This window comes from Somniosus microcephalus, chromosome 9 (assembly GCF_052327205.1).
Source record: "Somniosus microcephalus isolate GS21.2 chromosome 9, FLI_Smic_1.0, whole genome shotgun sequence".
In the NCBI taxonomy this organism is placed as follows: domain Eukaryota; kingdom Metazoa; phylum Chordata; class Chondrichthyes; order Squaliformes; family Somniosidae; genus Somniosus; species Somniosus microcephalus.
In genome coordinates, this window is record NC_140995.1 from 55676792 (window position 1) to 55703712 (window position 26921).

The 26921-nt window shown below is 47.1% G+C and overlaps 1 protein-coding gene across 1 annotated transcript in view; it reads left to right on the forward strand.

Annotated features, from left to right (window-relative positions):
- ogfrl1 (opioid growth factor receptor-like 1) overlaps nucleotides 1-26921 on the forward strand; it is a 93599-nt gene that overhangs the window by 57719 nt on the left and 8959 nt on the right. Inside the window, exons 2-6 of the mRNA XM_085996581.1 lie at nucleotides 11015-11101; nucleotides 14177-14258; nucleotides 14927-15005; nucleotides 15103-15169; nucleotides 18629-18777. Coding sequence (XP_085852707.1) covers nucleotides 11015-11101; nucleotides 14177-14258; nucleotides 14927-15005; nucleotides 15103-15169; nucleotides 18629-18777 — 464 coding nt within the window. The remainder of the gene's footprint in view (nucleotides 1-11014; nucleotides 11102-14176; nucleotides 14259-14926; nucleotides 15006-15102; nucleotides 15170-18628; nucleotides 18778-26921) is intronic.

Sequence of the window (26921 nt, forward strand, 5' to 3'; positions counted from 1 at the left end):
AGTACAAAAGCCAGGAAGTTATGCTAAACTTGTGTAAAAACACTAGTTCGGCCCCAGCTGGAGTATTCTGCCCAATTTTGCGCACCACACTTTAGGAAGGACATGAAGGTTTTGGAGAGGGTGCAGAAGAGATTTACTAGAATAATTCCAGAGATTTGATAGATGTGTTTAAAATTATGAAGGGTTTAGATAGAGTAAGTAAAGAGAAACTGTTTCCAATGGCTGAAGGGTCGATAACCAGAGGGCACAGATTTAAGGTGATTAGCAGAGGCGACATGAGGGGAAACTTTTATGCCACGAGTGGTTCGGATTTGGAATGCACTGCCTGATAGGGTGGTGGATACAGATTCAATAGTAGCCTTTAAAAGGGAATTGGATAAATATTTGAAGGGGCAAAAATTGCAGAGGTATAGGGAAAGAGTGGGGTCATGGGACTAACTGGACTGCTCTTCGAAAGAGCCAGCGACTGGCGGCCTCCTGTGCTGTACTATTCTATGATAGTATAGCTGAACACCTGAGACTCTCTGGTCCTCTACTACTTTCAAAGTTTTACCATTCATTATATATTTCCTCTCTGTATTCTTTCTCTGCAAATGTACATCTTTCATTGAACTTCACCTTGCATCTATCTACCCAAACTTATAATCTGTCTCTGTCCTCATTAACCATACTCCCTATTATTGAGTCATCAGCAAATGTTGATATTGTGCTCACTCTTTGGATATTAAGGGAATCGAGGGATATGGGGATAATGCGGGAAGGTAGAGTTGAGGTAGAAAATCAGTCATGATCTTATTGAATGGCGGAGCAGGCTCATAGGGCTGAATGGCCTACTCCTGCTCCTAATTCTTATGTTCTCTACAGTCACATCATGGGTTAAGAGTGAACTACTGTGGGGACAGCTCTTTACATCCCTCCATCCAAAAAAATATCCATTAACCCCATTCTGTTTTCTCAACTCTGGAATTCCCTCCCTAAACCTCTCCACCTCTACCTGTCTCTCCACCTTTAAGAAGCTCCTTAAAAACTATCTCTTTGACCAAGCTTTTGGCCACCTGTCCTAATATCGCCTTATGTGGCTCGGTGTCAAATTTTGTTTAATCGCTCCTGTGAAGCGCCTTGGGGCGTTTTACTACATTTAAGACATTATATAAATGCAAGTTGTTGTAGAAATTGAGACCGCGGGTGTCGGCGGGAGGCATGAGCGGGATGCTTAAAAAGGCTTCAGAGACCCAGGTGATGCGCCATCAATTACTCAAAAGACTGAAGTTAAGCGAGTAACAACCAGGCTTTTATTAACTAAAGAATGAAGGTCTAGTCTCGAGTGGTCGACCCGTCCAGAATACTAAGGGACTGGGAGGTAGTCACTTGTATACCTGGAATAGTGGGAGGAGTCAGCCGAGGCATGTCCAGACCTGTACCTAGTGGAATACACATACACATACAGACAGGTATAACAGTGGTTTACCACATTCACCCCTTGTTTAAAAATGAGTCCGGCGGGGTGAAGTGTATTTAAAAGTAAGTGTATTTAAAAGTTCGTGTATTGGAGTCTCTCCGGAGGTCTTGTCTGCCGCTGTGATCGACGTGGCGACGGCAGGGGTGGTGCAGCTTCCGGCGTCGCGTCCCGTGTAGGCTGGGGCACTGGAGTGTAGTCCTCGTGGGTGACGGTCCAAGGCGAGCCGGCTGCTGGGGTTGGATATCGGGTCGTGGGGGGGGATGGTAATGGGTAGTGGGTTACAGCGGTCCCCGAGGGTGCGAGGTCTCGTATGGAGACTGTGTCCTCCCGCCCGTCCGGGTACGCAATGTAAGCGTACTGGGGGTTGGCGTGGAGGAGGTCGACTGCTGGCTGCGGACTGTGAGTGGGGGGAGGGGGCCACCGTACGCCATCGTAACGCTTTTGAGGTGGCACTGGAAATCCAACCCCAGTAGAACGGCAGCGCAAAGTTGGGGCAGGACCAGGAGTTTAAAATTATTGAACACAGTCCCGTCTACTACTAGTGTCACCACGCAGTAGCCGCCAATGTCCGCTGACTGGGACTCGGCGGCCATAGAAATCCGCTGGTGTGCAGGCAGGACTGGGAGAGAGCAACGCCGCACCGTGTCTGGGTGGATGAAGCTCTCTGTGCTCCCGGAGTCAAAAAGGCAGTTTATTGCATGGCCGTTTACCTTAACGTCCATTTTGGACCGAGCTAGTTGGTGCGGTCTCGTTTGGTCCAGCATAACAGAGGCCAGTGTAGGGGTCGGTGTGTCGCTGCGGGTATCAGATGGGGGGGGGGTTGGCGGCCTGCTGCGTCCCGGCTGGTGTCCAAGATGGCGGCGTCCATGATCCCCATGTGGCTGGAGTCGTCCAAGATGGCTGCTGCTGCGGTGGTTCGCACATGGCTGGGGAGGCCCAAGATGGCGGCCCGCACGGCCCACACGCGGCGCTGTTGGGGGCCCAAGATGGCGGCTCGCACGGCCCACACACGACGCTGCTGGCGTTCGGGGTGGCTTTGGCCTTGCAGACGCTAGCGTAGTGTCCCTTTTTCCCGCAGCCCGAGCAGGTCGCATTCTTCGCCGGGCTGCGCGCTCTGGGGTGTTTGGCCTGGCCACAGAAGTAGCATTTCTGGCCTTGGGATACTGCTGTCTGGCTTTGGGACACTGCTGCGGTGGTTGGGCCGTTGTTGGGCTGTGGCTGGGGTGGCACGGTGCTATGGGGCTGTCCTACCGTGTCCCAGGTTGTCGTTCCCCGCGGCGTCCACGGTGCAGAGGAGTAGGCATCCATGCCCCGGTAGGCTGCGTCCAGCGTTAGTGCGATTTCGGAGGCTTTGTCGAGGGTGAGGTCACTCTGCTCCAGCAGTCGCTGTCGGGTGTAGTTGGACCTGTGGCCCGCTACGAAGGCATCCCGGATCAGTTCCTCCGTGTACTTAGTGGGCGTTACCGCCTTACACCCACAGGCCCGGCCAAGCACGGACAGTGCTTGGAGGTATTCCTCAGTCGATTCCCCAGGTTGTTGCTTGCGACACCCCAGGAGGTGCCTGGCGTAAACTTCGTTCACAGGGCGCGTGTACTGGGTCTTGAGGAGCTGGAGGGCGGCTGTGTACGAGGTCGCGTCCCGGATGACTGAGTACACTCGGTGGTTCACCTTGGAGATCAGGACAGACAGTTTGTTCGCATCCGTTACGACCGCAGTGGAGGCAGTCAGGAATGCCTCGAAGCACATGAGCCAGTGAGCAAACTTGGTGGAAGCGTCCGCTTCCCGACTGTCCAGGTCCAGGCATGCTGGTGTGAGGATCTTCTCCATTATAAAAAATTTAGTTAATAAAATTGATGCGCCATCAATTACTCAAAAGACTGAGGTTAAGCGAGTAACAACCAGGCTTTTATTAACTAAAGAATGAAGGTCTAGTCTCGAGTGGTCGACCCGTCCAGAATACTAAGGGACTGGGAGGTAGTCACTTATATACCTGGAATAGTGGAAGGAGTCAGCCGAGGCATGTCCAGACCTGTACCTAGTGGAATACACATACACATACAGACAGGTATAACAGTGGTTTACCACACCAGGTAAGGCCTCAGACCACGGGTGTCGGCGGGAGGCGCGAGCGGGAAGCTTAAAATGGCTTCAGAGACCCAGGTAAGGCCTCAGACCGCGGGTGTCGGCGGGAGGCACGAGCGGGAAGCTTAAAAAGGCTTCAGAGACCCAGGTAAGGCGTACCAGTCTCCAGAGTCCGAGGGAAGGAGAGAGGTAAAAAGTAATCCAAGTGTGACATCACCAGAAAGCGGGTAAGTGATTGGTTGGTAAGTATTTACTCTTTCTCCTTCTTCACAAAACTTAACCTCTGTGGTTTATAGTTTCTAGGGTCTCTGTGGTGTAGCGGGGACTGCTGGCAGGCAAGCGCCCTTGAGTATATCATTAAATTGGTGGTATTGATTTAATTTAAATTAATTAAAGGGTAAGTCATGTCAGGACAGCCCAGCCCCGTGTTATGCTCCTCTTGCTCTATGTGGGAAATCGGGGACGCTGCCTGTGTCCCTGACGACCATGTGTGCCAGAAATGTATCCAGCTGCAGCTACTAGTAGACCGCATTGCAGCGCTGGAGCTGCGGATGGATGAGTTTTGGAGCATTCGCGATGCTGAGGGTCGTGGATAACACGTTTAGTGATTTGGTCACACCGCAGGTAAGGGCTGCACAGGCAGAAGGGAAATGGGTGACCATCAGGCAGAGTAGTAGAGGCAGGCAGGTAGTGCAGGGGACCCCTGTGGCCATCCCCCTGTCAAACAAATATACCGATTTGGATACTGTTGAGGGGGATGACTTACCAGAGGAAGGCAGCAGCAGCCAACTTCCTGGCACCAGGGGTGATTCTGCTGCTCAGGAAGGGAGGAAAAAGAGTGGGAGAGCAATAGTGGTAGGGGATTCTATCGTAAGGGTAACAGATAGGCGTTTCTGTGGCTGTAGACGTGACTCCAGGATGGTTTGTTGCCTCCCTGGTGCCAGGGTCAAGGATGTCACTGAATGGCTGCAGGGCATTCTGAAGGGGGAGGGTGAACAGTCAGAGGTCGTGGTTCACATTGGGACCAATGACATGGGTAGGAAGAGGGATGAGGTCCTGCAGCAAGAATTTAGGGAGCTAGGTAGCAGATTAAAGAGCAGGACCTCAAAGGTTGTAATCTCTGGATTACTCCCGGTGCCACGTGCTAGTGAGTATAGGAATAGGAGGATAGAGCAGATGAATGCGTGGCTAAAGAGTTGGTGCAGGAGGGAGGGCTTTAGTTTCCTGGATCACTGGGCCTGCTTCTGGGGAAGGTGGGACTTGTACAAGTCGGACGGGTTGCACCTGAACCAGAACGGGACAAATATCCTTGCGGGGAGGTTTGCTAGCGCTGTTCGGGGGCGTTTAAACTAAAATGGCAGGGGGTTGGGAACCTGAGCAGGGAGACAGAGGAAAGGGAAACGGGGATAAAAGCAAAAGATAGGAAGGAGAAAAACAAAAGTGGCAGTCAGAGAAATCAACGGTTTAAATCAAACGTGGCCACAGTAAATAATAATTCTAATAGGTCTAAGAGCGTTAAAAAAACAAGCCTGAAGGCTTTGTGTCTTAATGCGAGGAGCATTTGTAATAAGGTGGGCGAATTGGCTGCGCAAATAGAGGTAAACGAATATGATTTGCTTGGAATTACGGAAACGTGGCTCAAGGATGGCCAAGACTGGGAACTCAACATCCAGGGGTATTCGATATTCAGGAAAGATAGGCAAAAAGGAAAGGGAGGTGGGGTAGCATTACTGGTTAAAGAAGGGATTAATACAATTGTAATGAAGGATATTGGCTCTGATGATGTGGAATCTGTATGGGTAGAATTGAGGAATACTAGGGGGAAAAAAATGTTAGTGGGAGTGGTATATAGACCTCCAAACAGTAAGGCGGAGGTTGGGGATGGCATTAAAAGGGAAATTAAAGAAGCGTGCAATAAGGGCACAGCAGTCATCATGGGTGACTTTAATCTACATATAGATTGGGCCAACCAAATTAGTAACAATACTGTGGAGGAGGAATTCCTGGAGTGTTTACGGGATGCTTTCCTGGACCAATATGTCGAGGAACCAACCAGAGATCAGGCCATCTTAGACTGGGTATTATGTAACGAGAAAGGATTAATTAGCAATCTTGTTGTACGAGGCCCCTTGGGTCGGAGCGATCATAATATGATCGAATTCTTCATTAAGATGGAGAATGAAGTAGTTGACTCAGACTAGGGTCCTCAATTTAAATAAAGGAAACTACGATTGTCTGAGGAGCGAGTTGGGTAGGATTGATTGGGGAATGGCACTCAAAGGGTTGACGGTGGATAGGCAATGGCAAACATTCAAAGACTGAATGGATGAGCTACAGAATTTGTTCATCCCAGTTTGGCATAAAAATAAAACAAAAAAGGTGACTCAACCGTGGCTAACAAGGGAAATTAGGGATAGCATAAGATCCAAGGAGAGGACATATAAATTGGCCAGAAAAAGCAATAATCCTGAGGATTGGGAGCAGTTTAGGATTCAACAAAGGGATTAATTAAGAAAGGGAAAATAGAATATGAGAGTAAGCTAGCATGGAACATAAAAACTGACTGTAAAAGCTTTTATAGATATGTGAAGAAAAAAAATTGGTGAAGTCAAGCGTAGGTCCCTTGCAGTCAGAATCAGGGGAATTTTATAATGGGAAACAAAGAAATGGCAGACCAACTAAATTCATACTTTGGTTCTGTCTTCACAAAGGAGGACACAAATAACCTCCCAGAGATGCCGGGGAACATAGGGTCTGATGAAAGGGTGGAACTGAAAGAAATCAGTATTTGTAGGGATATGGTGTTAGGAAAATTGATGGGACTGAAGGTCGATAAATCCCCAGGGCCTGATAATCTACATCCCAGGGTACTTAAGGAAGTGGCTCTAGAGAGAGTAGATGCATTGCTGGTCATCTTCCAGAACTCGATAGACTCTGGAACAGTACCCATGGATTGGAGGGTAGCTAATGTTACCCCACTATTCAAAAAAGGTGGTAGAGAAAAAGCGGGGAATTATAGACCGGTAAGCCTGACATCGGTAGTGGGGAAAATGCTAGAGTATTATAAAAGATGTAATAGCAGAGCACTTGGAAAGCAGTGACAGGAATCGGACAAAGTCAACATGGATTTACAAAAGGTAAATCATGCTTGACTAATCTACTGGAATTCTTTGAGGATGTAACTGGTAAAATAGATAAGGGAGAACCAGTGGATGTGGTGTATTTGGACTTTCGAAGGCTTTCGATAAGGTCCCACATAAGAGATTAGCGTGCAAAATTAAGGCACATGGGATTGGGGGCAAGGTATTGACTTGGATAGAGAACTGGTTGGCAGACAGAAAGCAAAGAGTTGGAATAAACGGGTCTTTTTCCGAGTGGCAGGCAGTGACTAGTGGGGTACCGCAAGGATCGGTCCTAGGACCCCAGCTGTTCACAATATATATTAATGATCTAGACGAGGGAATTGGATGTAATATCTCCAAATTTGCAGACGACACAAAGCTGGGTGGGAGGGTAAGCTGTGAGGAGGATGTCGTGAAACTCCAGTACGATTTGGACAGGTTGGGTGATTGGGCAGAAACATGGCAAATGCACTATAATGTGGATAAATGTGAGGTTATCCACTTTGGTGGCAAAAACAGGAAGGCAGATTATTATTTGAATAGCAATAGATTGGGAGAAGGGGAAGTGCAAAGAGACCTGGGTGTTCTTGTGCACCAGTCGCTGAAGGTAAGCATGCAGGTGCAGCAGGCGGTTAAGAAGGCAAATGGTATGTTGGCCTTCGTAGCAAGAGGGTTCGAGTACAGGAACAAGGATGTCTTGCTACAGTTGTACAGGGCCTTGGTGAGACCACACCTTGAGTATTGTGTGCAGTTTTGGTCGCCTTACCTGAGGAAGGACGTTCTTGCCATGGAAGGAGTGCAGCGAAGATTCACCAGGCTGATACCTGGGATGGCAGGAATGACATATGAGGAGAGATTGTGTCGATTGGGCTTATACTCACTGGAGTTTAGAAGATTGAGAGGGGATCTCATTGAAACCTATAAAATTCTGTCAGGCCTGGACAGACTAGATGCAGGAAGGATGTTTCTGATGGCCGGGGAGTCCAGAACCAGGGGTCATAGTCTAAGGATAAGGGGTAAGCCATTTAGGACTGAAATGAGGAGGAATTTCTTCACCCAGAGAGTGGTGAACCTGTGGAATTCTCTGCCACAGAGGGCGGTGGAGGCCAGTTCATTAAATATATTTAAGAAAGAGTTGGATATATTTCTTAAGGCTGAAGGGATCAAGGGATATGGGGAGAAGGCAGGGACAGGGTACTGAATTTGGATGATCAGCCATGATCTCATTGAATGGTGGAGCAGGCTCGAAGGGCCGAATGCCCTACTCCTGCTCCTATCTTCTATGTTTCTATGATTAGATTTGCCAGGCATAACTTGCCTTTTACAAACCGTGCTGGCTGCCCTAATGGCAGATGTTACTGGATCACATCTTGAGTCCTAGCAAGATGTTCTTACTTTTCAGGCCTTGTGGGGCAGTCCTTCAAATATGATGTTTTGCTGAACCACATTAGATGAATAAGGAGTGACCATGAGACCCAGTTCATAAGAGCTTGTCCATGAGATCCCCGCCTTTTTCATTCCTGCATTTTTTGTCACTCGAATAAAAGCCCATGTGCTATCCACAGGGTTAGAATTTACATACGAATCTTGATTTGAAGGAACTCCTTGTATTTTGTCCAATTTTTCTCCCCTCCTTTATTCAAGGCACTAACTCCTGCTGGGATGAGGGTGAGGTGCTCCTGGGACCTCGTCCATAGGCCATGCATCCTGTGCCAGTGAGTGTCGGCAGAATATTCAAATATAGGGGATATTGCAGCCCAGACTGCTCCTGGCCTTGCCCAACATCCACACCTCTGCACTTTCCAGTGGGCGTCATTGGTACTGACCAGGTATGAGACCCCCCTCTGTGCCGGGACACTGAGATCAGTTGTACTCCTGCAATGCTAACACCGCACAGGTCCAGAATCTAAAGTATATTATTTTCCCTCTTCATTCCACACCATCCCCTATGCCTCTCCCCTAATTTCCAGTTTTAGTAACAGTTTCAGGTGGGAGAAGTCCATCTAGCCCACCTGTCCACAGTATTCTTTGTGCAATTCTAATAACCTGAATCCCATTTGTTGAAGTGTCTGGCTGACAGTGGTGTCAATAATGAGTTGCACTGTGTCAGCCAATGAGTAGGAGACGGGGTGGGGCTTACGCAGACTTACAGCAGACAGTGCCTTTTACAGCAAATAGTCTTTTTACTCAGCAAACGAGTCCATTTAAGAGTCTCTACAAACTACAACAAACAGAACTCCTGACCAAAACTACAGCAAAGTCTCCCGATAAAAGCAGGATTATTTCTCCAGAAAAATGCAGTGAGTGGAGGGTAATTACATAATGCAAATTATGTGCGTTAAAATCGATCCCAGTCACTTACAGCAGTGTAGTCTCCAGGCATGATTGACGCGGAATTATCCAATCATCTTCATTCTGGCCGGGACATGTAGTGTCACTATGGCCTTGATTTTCAGTGTGCTGTGAGGCCGGCTTTTAGGCGTGCGGGGGGCTAAAATCCCGAATTTGGGGGTCCCGACACCATCCCGCCCAAAACCCACCTCCACGTAAGTTTCAAAGGAGGCGGGTACCCGCCCAACACTAGGACTCGTCGACCCGAGGCGGGAAGGGATTAGTGCCAATTAACTGCCTGTTAACGGGCAGTTTTTAGCCTAATCCCTATTTTGAGGGGTGTCGTGTGGGATTCCCAACGGCTCCAACCACGCCAGGTTAGAGCAGGCGGGCCGTCGGGTTGAAGGACTTGGAGGGGTCACGATGTCGGTGTTCAGGTGAGTGATGGGTGCATGAGTGCAAAGGTATATTATCATTAAATATATTCAAGAAGGAGTTGGATATATTACTTAAGGCTAAAGGGATCAAGGGGTATGGGGAGAAAGCAGGGACCGGGTACTGAATTTGGATGATCAGCCATGATCGCATTGAATGGCGGAGCAGGCTAGAGGGGCCGAATGGCCTACTCCTGCTCCTATCTTCTATGTTTCTATGTAAGTGTGTTTGGTGTGTCTAAAGTGTGTAAAGAAGTTTAAATTACCTGTACTTACCTTAACAGCCTTTCTTCCTCTAGGTTTCGGGAGTCCATCAATCAGCCGACACTGAAAGCAAAATGGCTGCGAGCTGTCAAAAGTGACAGCCTTCAGCTTTCATTGCCAGTGAGAGTTCTGACTGAGTCTGTGTAGAAGGACTCAGGTTAGAAGTCAGACTGTCAGTGTTTGACAGCTTCAAACAGCTGTGAAACACTGATATTTCATCTGTCAAAAGGTCTTGACAGATGAAATTTCAGTCTGTGACGTCACCTGTTGCCAGGTGGCCCTTAATTGGCCTGCTGAGCCCGCTGGGCGGGCTCAACAAGGTCAATCGAGGGAAAATTGTGTGGATTGGCCGGACGTCGATGTAGGCGGGACTAAAACCCGAAAGTTGCAGTCCCGCCTCCTTCCCGACTGCTGAATGACAATCCAGCCCAATATGTAGCTAAAAGAATCTGTCTAATTCTTTGTTGAAATGCATTTAAGGTTTCTTGTTCCACCACCTGTGCCGGTAATCTGTTCCACATACTTGCTTTAGTTTAAAAGTTCCTCCTGCATTTCCTATTTTCTATTTGTTCTTAATTTATAAATAAGACAGACACTTGTTCAAGCTGCCTCATTCCCTGAAGGCGTTCTGGTGTCCATTACAGCTCCATTTACTGCAGCTCTGATGGCCGCTCGGGTTCTGACTGAGGCGGAGTACTGATCCATGCATTGCAGGTGCCTTGGGAAAAAATCAAATGGGGTAAACAGGATTATATCAGGAAGAGATTTCTGTTTCATGGTTTAGAATGTTTAATTCATGAAAAATTAAGCTCAAAATTGTGGGAAAATACAGTTCTGAGATCAGCTAAACTTTTGTACACTTTTTTTAAAAAGCAGTAGTGTCAAGGAAATGTTGGAGGAGATTCAGGTGACCCAATAAACCACAGGAATAAAGACAGAGGGGATTGGAACAGAATCTGAGCTTCAAATATGCTTGTGCAACAGTGCAGTGAGCAGTGCTTGTGCAACAGTGTTGTGAGCAGTGCTTGTGCAACAGTGTAGTGAGCAGCGCTGGTGCAACAATGCAGTGAGTAGTGAGCAGTGCTGGTGCAACAGTGCAGTGAGTAGTGAGCAGCGCTGGTGCAACAGTGCAATGTGTAACAGTGCGGTGTTGATCTGGTGACACGGACTCACGACCTTCAGCATTTTGGAACAATTTGCCCTTGTGCAAGTTCTGCGGTTCAGTGTGTTGCTATGATTAAAGCGGCCTTGCCTTGTGTGGATTTTCATGCAGTGACTGCAGTTTGCATTGAGTTAATTCTGGTTAATCTGATCTTTTACAGAATGATGATAAAGCCGACCCTTCACTCAAGCCAAAGAGAAGTTTCTTTGCTGCCCGAGACCTGTACATGTACCGACATGGCTACCCAGTAAGTGTCCATCCTGCTGCTCCCTGCATTGCACACACTCATTTACACAGAACCCACAGTGTGTACGATGCTAACATCATTACTGGAAACTAACTCTGCCCTTCAGCATTTCCTCCCCACCTCTCTGAACTGTGGGATCTCGCGCTGGGAACTAATGGCCATTCTTCGTTCTGGGCACCACAATTTAGGAAGGATGTCAAAGCCTAGGAGAAGATGCAGCAGAGATTTACTAGAATGGGACCAAGGATGAGTGACTTCAGTTATGTGGGGAGCCTAGAGAAGCTGGGATTGCTCGCCTTGGAGCAGAGAAGGGAGATTTGATAGAGGTGTTCCATGAATGGTTTGGAAGATTAAATAAGGAGAAACTGTTTCCACTGACAGGAGGATTGGTACCTGGAGGACACAGATTTAAACTAATTGGCAAAAAGCCAGAGAATTTCTTTTATGCAAAGTGTTATGATCTGGAATACACTGCCTAAAAGGCTGGTGGAAGCAGATTCAATAATAACTTCAAAAGAGAATTTGATAAATACTTAAAAGCAACAATTTGCAGGGCTATGAGGAAAGAGCAGGGGAGTGGGACTAATTGGATCGCTCTTTCAGAGAGCCAGCACAGGCACTATGGGCTGAATGGCCTCCTTCTGTGCTGTATTATTCTATGATTCATATGGGATCTGATACAGTATCGGTGGGCTGTTTGTTTGTGGGGGGGGGGGGCATTGTAGCTGAGCCTAATCCTGTGTGACACCTACATGGGGCAGCTATATAGCAAAAAGAACAAGACCCATGGCTTATTTCCCCCTTTCTGTACCCTAGGCTACTAACTGTAAGACCCCCTCCTGAGACCAGGTAACTCAGCACAGACCAGGGGAACCCCCCCCCCCCCCCCCCCCGAGACCAGGTAACTCAGCACAGACCAGGGGACCCCCCCCCCCCCCCCGAGACCAGGTAACTCAGCACAAACCAGGGGACCATCCCCCCCCCCCTGAGACCAGGTAACTCAGCACAGACCAGGGGACCCCCCCCGAGACCAGGTAACTCAGCACAAACCAGGGACCCCCCCCCCCCCCCAACTGAGACCAGGTAACTTAGCACAGACCAGTGGACCCCCCCGGAGACCCGGTAACTCAACACAACACAAACCAGGGACCCCCTCTTTCCCCCCCCCCCCCCCCCCCCCCCCGAGACCAGGTAACTCAGCACAGACCAATAACTGAACCTTGGATTTCTCGGTCTGTGTGGCTCTGAAGCCCACTGGGCAGAGCCTTATGAACAGGTAGATAAGGTGGTTAAAAAGGCATATGGGATACTTGCCTTCATTAACCAAGCCATAGAATATAAGAGCAGGGAGGTTATGATGGAGCTGTATAAAACGCTAGTTAGGCCACAGCTGGAATACTGTGTGCAGTTCTGGTCACCACACTATAGGAAGGATGTGATTGCATTGGAGAGGGTGCAGAGGAGATTAACCAGGATGTTACCTGGGCTGGAGCGCTTCAACTATGAAGAGAGACTGGACAGGCTGGGGTTGTTTTCCTTGGAGCAGAGAAGGCTGAGGGGGGACCTGATTATGGTGTACAAAATTATGAGGGGCATAGATAGGGTAGATAGAAAGGAACTTTTCCCTTTAGTAGAGGGGTCAATAAAAAGGGGGCATAGATTCAAGGTAAGGGGCAGGAGGTTTAGAGGGAATTTGAGGAAGAACTTTTTCACCCAGAGGGTGGTTGGAATCTGGAACTCACTGCCTGAAAGGGTGGTAGAGGCAGGAACCCTCACAACATTCAAGAAGCATTTAGATGAGCACTTGAAACGCCATAGCATACAAGGCTATGGACCAAGTGCTGGAAAATGGGATTAGAATAGACGGATTGATGGCCGGCGCAGACACGATGGGCTGAAGGGCCTCTTTCTGTGCTGTATAACTCTATGACTAGTCCAGTACCACGGCCGCTAGGCCACCATACCATGCAGGTAGATAAAGCCATATAAAAGGCTAAAGGCCATTTGGGTTTCATAAATAAGGGCATAGAATACAAGAGTAAAGTAGTACCTTTGTACAAACCACAGCTGAAGCACTAAGTATGGTTTTGGGTGCCCCATTTTGGAAAGGAAATTAAAGCATTAAGAGAGCGTACAGTATAGGTTCATCAGGATGGTGCCACAGATAGGAAACTAGTTAAGGGGAGAGACTTGAGATTCTGGGGCTTTTTCCACTGGAGCACAGAAGGCTAAGAAGATTTAAGAGGTTTTTAACATGTTTTGACAGAATAAATGCTTTGCCACAGGTAGTGGTTGAAGCAGAGAAATTGGATAAATATTTGAAGTAAAGGAATGTACAGTGCTACGGGAGAGAGCAGGACAGTGAGGTTGTGTGTCAGGATCAGACTTGAGTGTGATGTCCCCATGGTAGAATCCACTACCCAGGCTGATGATCTGAAGAATGGCCACCTAGCAGAGGTCAGAGGGTGACTGGTGCCCTTCCAACTGCACTCCAGCATAAGTTGATCCCTTCCGGAGAGAAGAGGAGGAAATTAGTCACAGGAATCTTCCCCCAGATCGTGCACCTTTCCCCAGTGAAAGGACAGGCCTCTCAATCCACCATCTAGTAAATGCTGGAGAGGATCCGGGGTCATCAACTGGTTTTGTGTGGACACGGTCGAGAATGGACACCCGTTGTGTTTGTGGGGGGGGCACAGTTTCTGGGCACTATTCCCTGTAAGCTGCACTTTATTCTGAGCGACCTGTTTCTTTAAATGCGTGCTCCCTTTACATTTCTGTGCATGCGTAGTATTTCCAAAGCAAAAGCTTGTGAGCAGCCTGCGCGGGACCTTGCCAATTACTGCGCGGCCGGGCACGCACGCAGTGAGGGGACATTGTTTCTGGGGACGAATGCACATTCCAGGCGCAGTGGGTTGGTGCTTTGACAGTCTGCGCTATTATGTCACCTCGAGCACGTCTCTTCTGCTTTTACAGAGGGCAGAGATGGATAAAGTACAATTTAAATGAGTGGCGATAGTTGCCATGGAGCGTCAATGTTGTGTGTGTGTGTTTAACTTGTTTGTGATTTATACCCAGGCAAAATCACGAGAAACCAAACTCTTCAGCACTTACGCCAATCACAAGTTTTACATAAAGGAAATTCCCTTGAAACCGGATGGTAAGTGGAGAGGTCTGCAGGTAGCAGGCTCTGTGTATCAACAGACTGAACACTTCCAGTTAACTCTTCTGAAATATAAACCACTTTTTCTTTACCCAAAATATTTTGCAGATTCACTATTTCAGCCTGTTTTACATAGAATCTACAGCACAGAAACCGGCCATTCAGCCCTACTGGTCTATGCTAGTGTTTATGCTCCACACGAGCCTCCTCCCACCACTCTTCATCTAACCCAATCAGCATTTCCTTCTATTCCTTTCTCCCTCTTTTACTTGTCCAGCTTCCCCTTAAATGTATCTGTGCTATTTGCCTCAACCACTCCCTGTGGTAGCGAGTTCCACATTCTCACCACTCTCTGGGTAAAGAAGTTTCTCCTGAATTCTCCATTGGATTTATTAGTGACTATCTTTTATTTATGGCTCCGGGTTTTGGATTCCCCACAAGTGGAAACATCTTCTCTACATCTACCCTATCAAACCCTTTCATAATCTTAAAGACCTCTATCAGGCCTTCTCTTTTCTAGAGAAAAGAGCCCCAGCCTGCTCAATCTTTCCTGTCAGGTACAGCCTCTCCGTTCTGGTATCATTCTTGTAAATCTTTTTTTGCACCTTCTCCAGTGCCAGACTTTCTGGGTGTGTTTGGTTTTTATGTATATATTTTGTGTACAGGTGTTTATATCGATGAAATCCTCACCAAGTGGAAAGGAGACTACGACAAGCTGGAACACAACCACACCTATATCCAATGGTTGGCTTCATCTTTTTCACTCTAGCAACTGAATTGTTTGAGTTTTCCCTGCATTTGCCGTGCAATTTGTAACTCATTTCTTGTATTGATAAACTAGGCTGTTCCCACTGCGAGAACCAGGGCTGAACTGGCACGCTGAGGAACTGACCGCCGAGGAGATTAAAGTAAATTCAACTGTTTTAAATTTGATTGAATGTCATAGAGTTATACAGCACAGGAAGAGGCCCTTCGGCCCATCGTGTCTGCACGGCCATCAAGCCCTGTCTATTCTAATCCCATTTTCCAGCACTTGGTCTGTAGCCTTGTATGCTATGGCATTTCAAGTGCTCATCTAAATGCTTCTTGAATGTTGTGAGGGTTCCTGCCTCTACCACCCTTTCAGTCAGTGAGTGCCAGATTCCAACCACCCTCTGGGTGAAAAAGATTTTCCTCAAATCCCCTCTAAACCTCCTGCCCCTTACCTTGAAACTATGCCCCCTGGTTATTGACCCCTCTACTAAGGGGAAAAGTTCCTTTCTATCTATCCTATCTATGCCCCTCATAATTTTGTACACCTCAATCAGGGCCCCCCTCAGCCTTCTCTGCTCTAAGGAAAACAACCCCAGTTTACTTTTGTGACGTGAGCCCAGGTAATAAGGGTCAGCGGGACATTTGACTGGGGGGGCATCACGGCCGAGCCCAATCCTGGTCCTCATCCAACATCTAAACAAGTGCACTTTCCAGCAGGAGAGATCGGGATCGGGACTGGGACTGGGAGTTTCGCTCTCCCCTGTCCCTCACCCCATTGGCCCAGCAATACCAAAACTATGGGCACAATCCTCATATACACCTTGGCTCAAATCATCTTACTCAGCAAAGAGCAGGGATTAAACCAGTTATCCACAATTTGTATGGCTTAGTACCACACCGTGTGTCTCACTGAGGCTTCAGCAGAGCCTGAAAGCACTGTTATTTCAGCAGGAGTTAAACATCCGTGAAAACACACGCACACTTGTGATTCTTGCTTCAATCATTTTTTTCCTACAGAGGTGTTAATTTTTGGGGCAGCAAATTATTTTTTTTAATTGATTTACTGAAGGTTGGAAAATAATTAGCTGTCAGGGTTTTCTTTATGAAACAGAGTATTTGCCAGGGAACAGAATACAACCTGTTTTAGTGGTAGGTGAGGTGCTAATTGCTTTATGTTCCAGGCTGTTAAATCGGTCTCTGAAACCTGTGGGAAGTGCAGGAACTCTGCACATTGGCACCAGCCTGCAGATGGGTCCTGCCAACAAATTCCAGTTGGCAGTTGAGAAGTGGCGTTGTTAGCAAAGTCCTTCCTGGACAGGGACTGATGTAAAGTGTGTGTGCAGTAGGTGTGGTGCAGGGGCTAATTCTAGAATGATACAGCACAGAAGGAGGCCATTCAACCCATCGGCCCTTACCAGCTCTTTGGTAGAGCTACCCAATTAGCCCCACTCCCTGCTCTTTCCCCAAAGCCCTGCAAATTTTTCCCCTTCAAGTATTTATCCAATTCCCTTTTGCAAGTTACTATTGAATCGCTTCCACCACCTTTTCAGGCAGTGCATTCCAGATCACAACAACTGGCCGAGTAAAAAAAAAAAAATGTTTCTTCATGTCGTCTCTGATTCTTTTGCCAATTGCCTTAAATCTGTGTCCTTTGGTTACCAACCCTCCTGCCACTGGAAACAGTTTCTCCTTATTTACTCTATCAAAGCCAGTCATGATTATGAAGACCTCTATCTCTTCTTAAGCTTCTCTGCTCTAAGGAGAAAACCCCAGCTTTCCTAATCTCTGCAGATAACTGAAGTCCCTCATCCCTGGTACCAGTCTAGTAAATCTCCTCTGCACCTCTCCAAGGCCTTGACATCCTTCCTAAAGTGTGGTGACCAGATTTGAACACAATTGAATTGAACTCCAGTGAAGGCCTAACCAGTTTTTTTTAATAAAGGTTTAGCATAACTTCCTTGCTTTTGTACTCTATGCCTCTATTAATAAAGCCAAGGGTCCTAAATGCTTTTTTAACAGCCTTTACAACTTGTCCTGCCACCTTCAAAGATTGGTGTACATGCACACTGAGGTGTCTCTGTTCCAGCACCCCCTTTAAAATAGTTTATATTGCCTCTCCTCATTCTTCCTACCTTGACATCAAGGCAGCATTTGATCGAGTGTGGCATCAAGAAGCCGAGTAAAATTGAAGTCAATGGGAATCCGGGGGGAAAACTCTCCACTGGCAAGAGTTATACCTAGCACAAAGGAAGATGGTTGTGGTTTTTGAAGGCCAATCATCTCAGCCCCAGGTCATCGCTGCAGGAGTTCCTCAGGGCAGTGTCCTAGGCCCAACCAACTTCAGCTGCTTCATCAATGGCCTTCCCTCCATCATAAGCTCGGAAGTGGGGATGTTTGCTGATGATTGCAGAGTGTTCAGTTTCATTCGCAACTCCTCGGATAATGAAGCAGTCCGTACCCACATGCTGCAAGACCTGGACAACATTCAGGCTTGGGCTTGATGAGCAGCAAATAACATTCGTAGCCACACAAGTGCCAGGCAATGACCACCTCCAACAAGAGAGGATTACCATCGCCGAATCCACCATCAAAATTCAGGGGGTCACCATTGACAAGAAACTTAACTGGACCAGCCACATAAATACAGTGGCTACAGGAGGCTGGGTATTCTGCGGCGAGTGTCTCACTTCCTGACACCCCAAAGCCTTTGCACCATCTACAAGGCACAAGTTTGGAGTGTGATGGAATAAACTCCACTTGCCTGGATGAGTGCAGCTCCAACAACACTCGAGAACCTCGACACCATCCAGGACAAAGCAGCCCGCTTGATTGGCACCCCATCCACCACCTTAAACATTCACTCCCTCCACCACTGGCGTACTGCGGCTGCAGTGTGTACCATCTACAAGATGCACTGCAGCAACTCGCCAAGGCTTCTTTGACAGCATCGCCCAAACCCGTGACCTCTGCTACCTAGAAGGACAAGGGCAGCAGGCACATGGGAACACCACCACCTCCAAGTCACATACCATCCTGACTTGGAAATATATCACCGTTCCTTCATCATCGCTGGGTCAAAATCCTGCAACTCCCTCCCTAACAGCACTGTGGGAGTACCTTCACCACACGGACTGCAGCGGTTCAAGAAGGCAGCTCACCACCACCTTTTCAAGGGCAATTAGGGATGGGCAATAAATGCTGGCCTTGCCAGCGACACCTACATCCCATGAATGAATAAAAAAAAGTTAGTCATGAATGATTTGCCTTTAACAAATCCGTGCTGACGTTTGTTTATTTTAACACGTACTTTTCCAAGTGCCAATTAATTTTGTCTCTGATTAATGTCTCAAAGTTTCCCCTACAACCAACGTTGAGCTGACTGGGCTGTAATTTTGAACAGGGGTGTAACACTTGCAATCCTCTGGCTCCACTCCCATATCTAAGGAGGATTGGTGTAATGTTCAAGGGGTGGTGGTGGCAGGGACTAGTGTAATGAGGGTTGGGCGGGTGATTGTCGTGAGGACTCACTGCATTATATGTGTTGAAAACTAGTTCCGATTTGGGACCAAATATCAAGTTTTTCATATTAAATATTTTATTTTCTACTTTTATAGGAATTTCTTAAAACTAAGAAAGCAAAAAGTAACTATCTCCAGGTTTATGAAATGATGCTGGATTTTTTCGGAATGAGACTAGAGGACAAGAACACGGGGAGTGTGACTCGAGCTTCGAACTGGAAAGAACGATTTCAACACCTGAATGAGTAAGTGTCTGAGGACTTGGTGACCCCACTGTGCCGGCTGCGCAAACCCAAATGAATGTCAAATAGATAACTGGAAGAAGTTAGAGCTGTAATAAGTTTTAAGCAAGTATAGAGCCAGGGAAATGGGGAAGGGGAGGAACGAACCAAAAGGAAGGTCTGTGATGGGGTGGAGGGCAGGAGAAATTAAATGACAAAAGGGATGATGGTACAAGGCAAAAGGGGGTGGTAATGGGAAAGGAAAGAAACAATCGACGAGTCTAGAGGAGCTGTAAATGGCAACAGCAGAGCCAATACCCACACCTGCTGTCTGAGAACACTGGAGCAGTGGCTATGATCTGAAGCTTTTGAACTCAATGTGGAGGCTGGTGTCTTATTATTTTCACCTTGCTGCTCTTTCCTGAGAGCTTTCTAATGACAGTTAGACTATGAAAGTGACCAGTAATATGTCTTTGAGAGCTGCAGAGTTCTGTGTCCATTACCCTTTTAATTGAGAGGCTTTTAAAAAAGAAAAGGCTCTCGGGTGGTCCCTTGAGCGAGCACATTGGAATTTGTTTCACATCCAGATTGGACCCGGGTTAAAGGCCTATCCCCTGCCGCATTTCGATGTGTAGAATGGTATCAAACCCATTCTGATTAGACACAAATGCACATCACAGCACTGAATGGGAAACTTCACCTCGAGTGGGCACAGAGGTGGCTCCTGTGGGGAAACTGAAAATTTACATTTGTGCAGTAGAGGGCACTGTTTCGAGGTGGCAATGACAATGCAGTGTCGGGAGCAGAGCTGAGGGAGCTTTTATTTGCATTAGGCTGTGACCTGCCTGACCTGCGAATGCTTGATGTTGTCACTGGCTACAAGAAAGAATGGGAACATTTTTATTTCCAGCACTGACCTTCATGAGCACAAATTTACCAAAAAGGAAGCAGATTGTACACTAGCAGTTTCAGTTCTTGGCGAGGTCACATTTCCCACAATCCTTGGCAGCCAAATGATGGGAGTGGACAAAGCAATAAACACTGAGGAAAGTGGATTCTTGGGGGTGGGGGTGGGGGGATGGTGTGAGAGATCAACAACTGTGAATCAGGATTGACAGAACAACAAAGTCATTCGGCGCTGCAAGTTTGACTTTTATTGAAAACATGATGCAAATCTTGAATGAATCAGCAACACAATGCTTGGTGGTGGACCAGAGTGGAGTGGTGGTAAACACTTGAAATTGGGATACATCTCTTAAACTGTGCATCATCGACCAGAACTTGTAAAAGGTTGTTTTAGAATTACTTAGAATTCACAGCAGTGTTGAGTTTCTGGGTCTGTGCCAATTAGCCCTTTCACTCTTAAGTTCCAAAAGATTCGACTTGACTCTTATTGGTGACAGTGATTATACTTTATTCAGTGTATGTAAGACTTGATACATTACTAGTATCTGAGCAGTAACTAAAGGTGCAATCAAGTGTTACATTACCTGGGTAGAAAGGTTGCACACTCCATGAGCAAACCCCCACCAGCCCGTTAACCCTTTAGACTCTGCATCGGGTCGTGCATGTGGTCCCTCCACCAATCCGTACCCCCTGACCCGTCTGTGAATAGTCCCAAGCTTTTCAGCCAAATACCTCTACAGCCCTTGTGTCTAAGAGACTCCCTCCTTATACCCCTTCTTCACAGCAAAGTCTATGGAGACCAGTTAACCCAATCATGGACTTGCATCTGAATTTCGCCACCCAATTACAGGGATGCCACGTACTCACCGATCCCGCCTGCCCCTGTCGGGCCATCTCCCTCATGACCCCCTCCTTATCCTGACACCATCTGTGTTTCACTCCCTAACCGTGTCTAATTCAAACGAGACATGATGTCCTTGTTCATCATTTATCTCGCCTGGGAAGTGAACAGTTATGATTTCATTATGACTTTGCTATGACTTGGCCTTTGCCCCTTATCAGGGTCTCCGGAATCTTGCCAAGCTGGCTTTGTTGTTTTACAGGCAGCTATTCTTTTTATGAGAAATGCTGGAATGGCCTTTTTAAATTTTACACAGGATTACATAGGATATACCACCCGTGCTGGGACCACTGCTGTTCACAATTTACATTAAGGATTTAGACTTGGGAATCAAAAACACAATTTCTAAATTTGCAGATGACACCAAATTTTGGGGGGGGGGGGGGGGGGAGGTGGAATAGTCAATACTGAGGAGGACTGCAACAAGTTACAGGAGGACATTAATAAACTTGCAGAATGGGCATATAATTGGCAAATGAAGTTCAACAGATAAATGAGGTACAGGAAACTCTTTTTTATCCGGCACCGACGGGACCGGTGTGGTGCCGGTTTATCAAAAAGTCCGGATTACAGAGAGGTATTGTAAAAGGTACGAGAGTCCCATACACTGCAATAGATCCAGGCGTCCAGTTAGGTCAATTTTGGTCAAGAAGGACACATGAGCCTCTAGAGTTCCTCCATCTTACCTCCCAAACCAGGGCCACCCAGGCATTTCACAACAGGTTTACAAATATCATTATAAGTGCAACAATTACATAATAAAATCTTTAATCTACAACTAATAATCATATGAATTGATTATATGTCAGGTTAGTTAGTAAGTGAATGTGAAGTGGAGATTTTCCCAGTATTCTCCCAAGAGAAACGGACCATTCAGCCCTAGCGGTCTAGACTGGTGTTTACACGAGTCTCCTCCCACCCAAGAAGGAATAGAGAGCCTGTATCTACGTTTGCTGATGACATTTGCGCACAGCAAGGTTCCACAAATGGCAATATGATGATTAAATGATCTGTTTTAATGAGGTTGGTTGAGGGATAAATACTAGCTAGGACACCGGAGAGAACTTTCCTGCTCTTCTTTGAATAATGCCATGGGATCTTTTACAGACAGGGCCTCGGTATAACATCTCATCCGAACAACGGCACCTCTGACAGTGCAGCACTCCCTCAGTACTGCACTGGGGTATCAGCCTAGATTTTGTGCTCAAGTCTTTGGACTAGGGCTTGAACCCACAACCTTCTGACTCGGACAGGAGTACTACCCACTGAGGCACAGCTGCAGCTTGCATTCTCTGGATTACTAGGCCAACAACATAGCCACTACACTGCTGTACCTATACCTGGCCCACTTGATGCCTCTGTGGGGAACCACCTTTCTTTGCCAGCGTTCTCTCCCATCTTGGAAGCATCATTCTTTCCCAGCCTCAGCCCCCAGCCTTTTCACTCCTTCCCAGCCAGAGCAGCAGCCCTAAGTACCATTCCCTCCCCGCCACCCCAAACCCACTTCCTGCTCACTCCCAGACCTAGGCCACAGACCCTAGCCCTGCAGTTTCTCCTCAACTGGTCTCAGATGCACCAACACTAGTTTGGACCTCGGTTCTGGTTCCAGTGCAATAGAAACAGGAAGACCAGACAATGTGGGAGAGAGCGATGTGCATCGCAGAGCATGCTCCAGCCACCTGTATGATAGCAAAATACTGCAGATGCTGGAAATCCGAAATAACAGAAAATGCTGGAAAAACTCAGCAGGCCAGACAACATCCATGGAGAAAAAATAGAGTCGACGTTTCGGGTCTAACCCTTTTTCAAAACTGGAAAGGAAATGAAATAGATCGAAAGGCAGGGCTGGGAGAGAACAAGAGAAGTGAAGAGACATTAAGAGGTATTCAAAACGAGACGAGATGGTGATAGGACTAGTGGAGACAAAAGACGGCTCTAGATTAGGTGTGAAATGTTCTGGCAGAATGAGACACAGCTGCCATGTGGGCGAGGAAAAAAAAGGGGGGTGGGGGGGAAAGGGCCAAAACAAAGATGTGGATAAAATATAAGCAAAAATGTAATGGGGGCCGAGGTTATGATCTGAAATTGTTGAACTCGATGTTGAGTCTGGAAGGCTGCAAATTGCCTAATCGGAAGATGAGGTGCTGTTCCTCGAGTTTACGTTGAGCTTCCGTGGAACAATGCAAGAGCCCGAGTACAGTGAGGTCTGAGTGGGAATGGGGCGGTGAATTAAAGTGACAGGCGACCGGAAACTCGGGGTCTCCCTTACAGACTGAACGGAGGTGTTCCGCAAAGCGGTCACCCAATCTGCGTTTGGTCTCCCCAATGTAGAGGAGACCACATCGTGAGCAGCGAATACAGTATACTAGATTGCAAGAAGTACAAGTAAATCGCTGTTTCACCTGGAAGGGGTGTTTGGGGCCCTGGACAGTGGGAAGGGGGGAGGTATAAGGGCAGGTGTTGCATCTCCTGCGCTTGCACGGGAAGGTGCCGGGCGAAGGGGAAGGGGTGCTGGGCGTGATAGAGGAGTGGACTAGGGTGTCTCGGAGGGAGCGGTCCCTACGGAATGCTGAAAGGGGAGGGGAGGGGATGATGTGTTTGGTGGTGGGATCACTTTGGAGGTGGTGGAAATGGCGGAGGATGATCCGTTGAATGTGGAGGCTGGTGGGGTGAAAGGTGAGGACAAGGGGAACCCTATCGTGGTTCCGGGAGGGAGGGGCAGGGGTGAGGGCAGAAGTGTGGGAGATAGAACAGACACGGTCGAGGGCTGTGTTAACCACAGTAGAGGGGAATCCTCGGTTGCGGAAAAAGGAAGACATGTCGGAAACACTGGTGCGGAAGGTGGCATCGTCGGAGCAGATGCGGTGGAGACGGAGAAACTGGGAGAATGGAATAGAGTCCTTACAGGAGGCGGGGTGGGAGGAAGTGTAGTCCAGGTAGCTGTGGGAGTCGGTGGGCTTTTAGTGAATGTTGGTCAATAACCTATCCCCAGAGATAAGAACATAAGAAATAGGAGCAGGAGTAGGCCAATCGGCCCCTCGAGCCTGCTCCGCCATTCAATAAGATCATGGCTGATCTGATCCTAACCGCCAATCTACTATCACAGAACCATCTCCTGAATCTAACAGAATTAGACACACGAAATAGGAGCAGGATCAGGCTACACGGCCCCTGGGCTCGCTCCACTACCCACAGGGCCATGTCCGATCCGAACCTAGACTCATGTCCAAATTCCTGCCCACTCCCCGGAACCCTTAATTCCCTTTACTTCTAGGAAACTGTCTATTTCTGTTTTAAATTTATGTAATGATGTAGCTTCTACAGCTTTTTGGGGCAGCATATTCCATGGACCTACCACCCTCTGAGTGAAGTAGTTCCTCCTCATCTCAGTTTTGAAAGAGCAGCCCCTTATTCTAAGACTATGCCCCCTAGTTCTAGTTTCACCCATCATCGGGAACATCCTCCCCGCATCCACCCGATCCAACCCCTTCACAATCTTATATGTTTCAATAAGATCGCCTCTCATTCTTCTGAACTCCAATGAGTAGAGTCTCAATCTACTCAACCTCTCCTCATATGTCCATCCCCTCATCCCCGGGATTAACTGAGTGAACCTTCACAGAATCACAGAAACCCCACAGTGCAGATAGAGGCCATTTCGGCCCATCGAGCCTGCACCGACACATATCCCACCCGATCCCCGTAACCCCTACATCAACACATATCCCACCCTATCCCCGTAACCCTACGTATTTAATCCCCCTAACACTAAGGGTCAATTTATCATAGCCAATCAAACTAACCCGCACATCTTTGGACTGTGGGAGGAAACCGGAGCACCCGGAGGAAACCCACGCAAACACGGGGAGAATGTGCAAACTCCACACAGGCAGTCACCCGAGGCCGGATTCGAACCCGGGTCCCTGGCGCTGTGAGGCAACAGTGCTAACCACTATGCCACCTTCTTTGTACTGACTCGAGAGCAAGTATGTCCTTTCTTAAGTATGGACACCAAAACTGTATGCAGTATTCCAGGTGCGGTCTCACCAATACCTTGTACAACTGAAGCAATACCTCCCTATTTTTATATTCTATCCCCCTAGCAATGAAAGCCAACATTCCATTGGCCTTCTTAATCACTTGCTGCACCTGCATACTAACCTTTTGAGTTTCGTGCACCAGGACCCCCAGATCCCTTTGTACTTCAGTACTTTCCAGTTTCTTGCCATTAAGATAATAACTTGCTCTACGATTTTTCCTGCCAAAGTGCATAACCTCACACTTTCCAGTATTGTATTCCCTCTGCCCACTTACTTAGCCTGTCTATGTCCCCTTGCAGGTTTTTTATGTCCTCCTCACTCACTACTTTCCCTCCCATCTTAGTATCATCTGCAAACTTTGATATGTTACACTCGGTCCCCTCCTCCAAATCGTTAATATAGATTGTAAAGAGTTGGGGACCCAGCACTGACCCCTGCGGAACACCACTAGTTACTGATTGCCAGTCTGAGAATGAACCATTTATCCCAACTCTCTGCCTTCTGTTAGATAGCCAATCCTCTATCCATGCCAGAATATTACCCCCAATCCCGTGATTTTTTATCTTAAGCAATAATCTTTTGTGTGGCACCTTGTCAAATGCCTTTTGGAAGTCTAAATACACTACGTCCACTGGTTCCCCTTTATCCACCCTATATGTTACTTCCTCAAAGAACTCCAGCAAATTTGTCAAACATGACTTCCCCTTCATAAAACCATGCTGACTTTGTCCGATTAAATTGATTATCCAAATGTCCTGTTACTGTCTCCTTAATAATGGACTCCAAAATTTTACCTACCACAGATGTTAGGCTAACCGGTCTATAGTTTCCAGCCTTCTGTCTACTGCCCTTTTTTTAAATAAGGGTGTTACATTAGCAGTTTTCCAGTCTGCCGGGACCTTTGCTGAGTCCAGGGAGTTTTGGAAAATTATTACCAATGCATCCACAATCCCTACCGCCACTTCCCTCAAGACCCTAGGATGTAAGCCATCAGGTCCAGGTGATTTATCCGCCTTGAGTCCCATTATTTTACCGAGTACCACTTCCTTAGTGAATTTGATCGTGTTTAGCTCCTCCCCCCCCCTTTAGCCCCCCGTTTGTCCAGTGTTGGGATATTCTTAGTGTCCTCTACTGTAAAGACTGATACAAAATATTCATTCAGTGTTTTTGCCATCTCCATATTTCCCACCATTAATTTCCCGGTCCCATCCTCTAAGGGACCAACATTAACTTTAGCCACCCTTTTTCTTTTTATATAACTATAAAAACTCTTACTATCTGTTTTTATATTTTTTGCTAATTTACTTTCATAATCTATCTTCCCTTTCTTAATCAATCTTTTTGTTATTTTTTGCTGTCTTTTAAAGTTTTCCCAATCCTCTATCCTCCCACTAGCTTTGGCTACCTTATATGCCCTTGTTTTTAGTCGAATACTACCCTTAATTTCTTTACTTAGCCACGGATGGCTGTCTTTTCTTTTACACCCTTTTCTTCTCAGTGGAATATATATTTTTTGGAAGTTGTAAAATAACTCCTTAAATGTACATCACTGATCATGTATCGTCTTACCCTTTAATCTCTTTTCCCAATCCACTCTACTCAATTCCGCTCTCATACCTTCATAGTCTCCTTTATTCAAGCTTAGCACGCTTGTTTGAGATCCAACCTTCTCGCCCTCTAATTGAATATGGAATTCAACCATGTTATGGTCACTCATTCCAAGGGGATCCCTTACTAGGACATTTTCAATTAATCCTGTCTCGTTACACAGGACCAGATCTAAGGTTGCTTGCCCCCTTGTCGGTTCAGTTACATACTGCTCAAGAAACCCATCCCTAATACACTCAATGAACTCATCCTCAAGGCAGCCCTGCCCAATTTGATTTGTCCAATTAATATGATAGTTAAAATCCCCCATAATTATAGATGTTCCCTTATTACAAGCCTCAACTATTTCCTGATTGATACTCCGTCCAACAGAGTTGCAACTGTTCGGAGGCCTATAGACTACGCCCACTAGTGTTTTTTTCCCCTTATTATTCCTTACCTCCACCCAAACTGTTTCATTATCCTGATCTTTTGACCCAATATCATTTCTCTGTATTACAGTGATTCCTTCCTTTATTAACATAGCCACCCCACCTCCCCTTCCTTCCTGCCTGTCCTTCCTGATTGTTAAATAACCTGGTATGTTTAATTCCCAGGCATTGTCACCCTGCAGCCATGTTTCTGTAATGGCCACAAGATCATACCCATATGTAGTTATTTGTGCCATTAACTCGTCTATTTTGTTACGAATGCTACGTGCATTCAGATAGAGA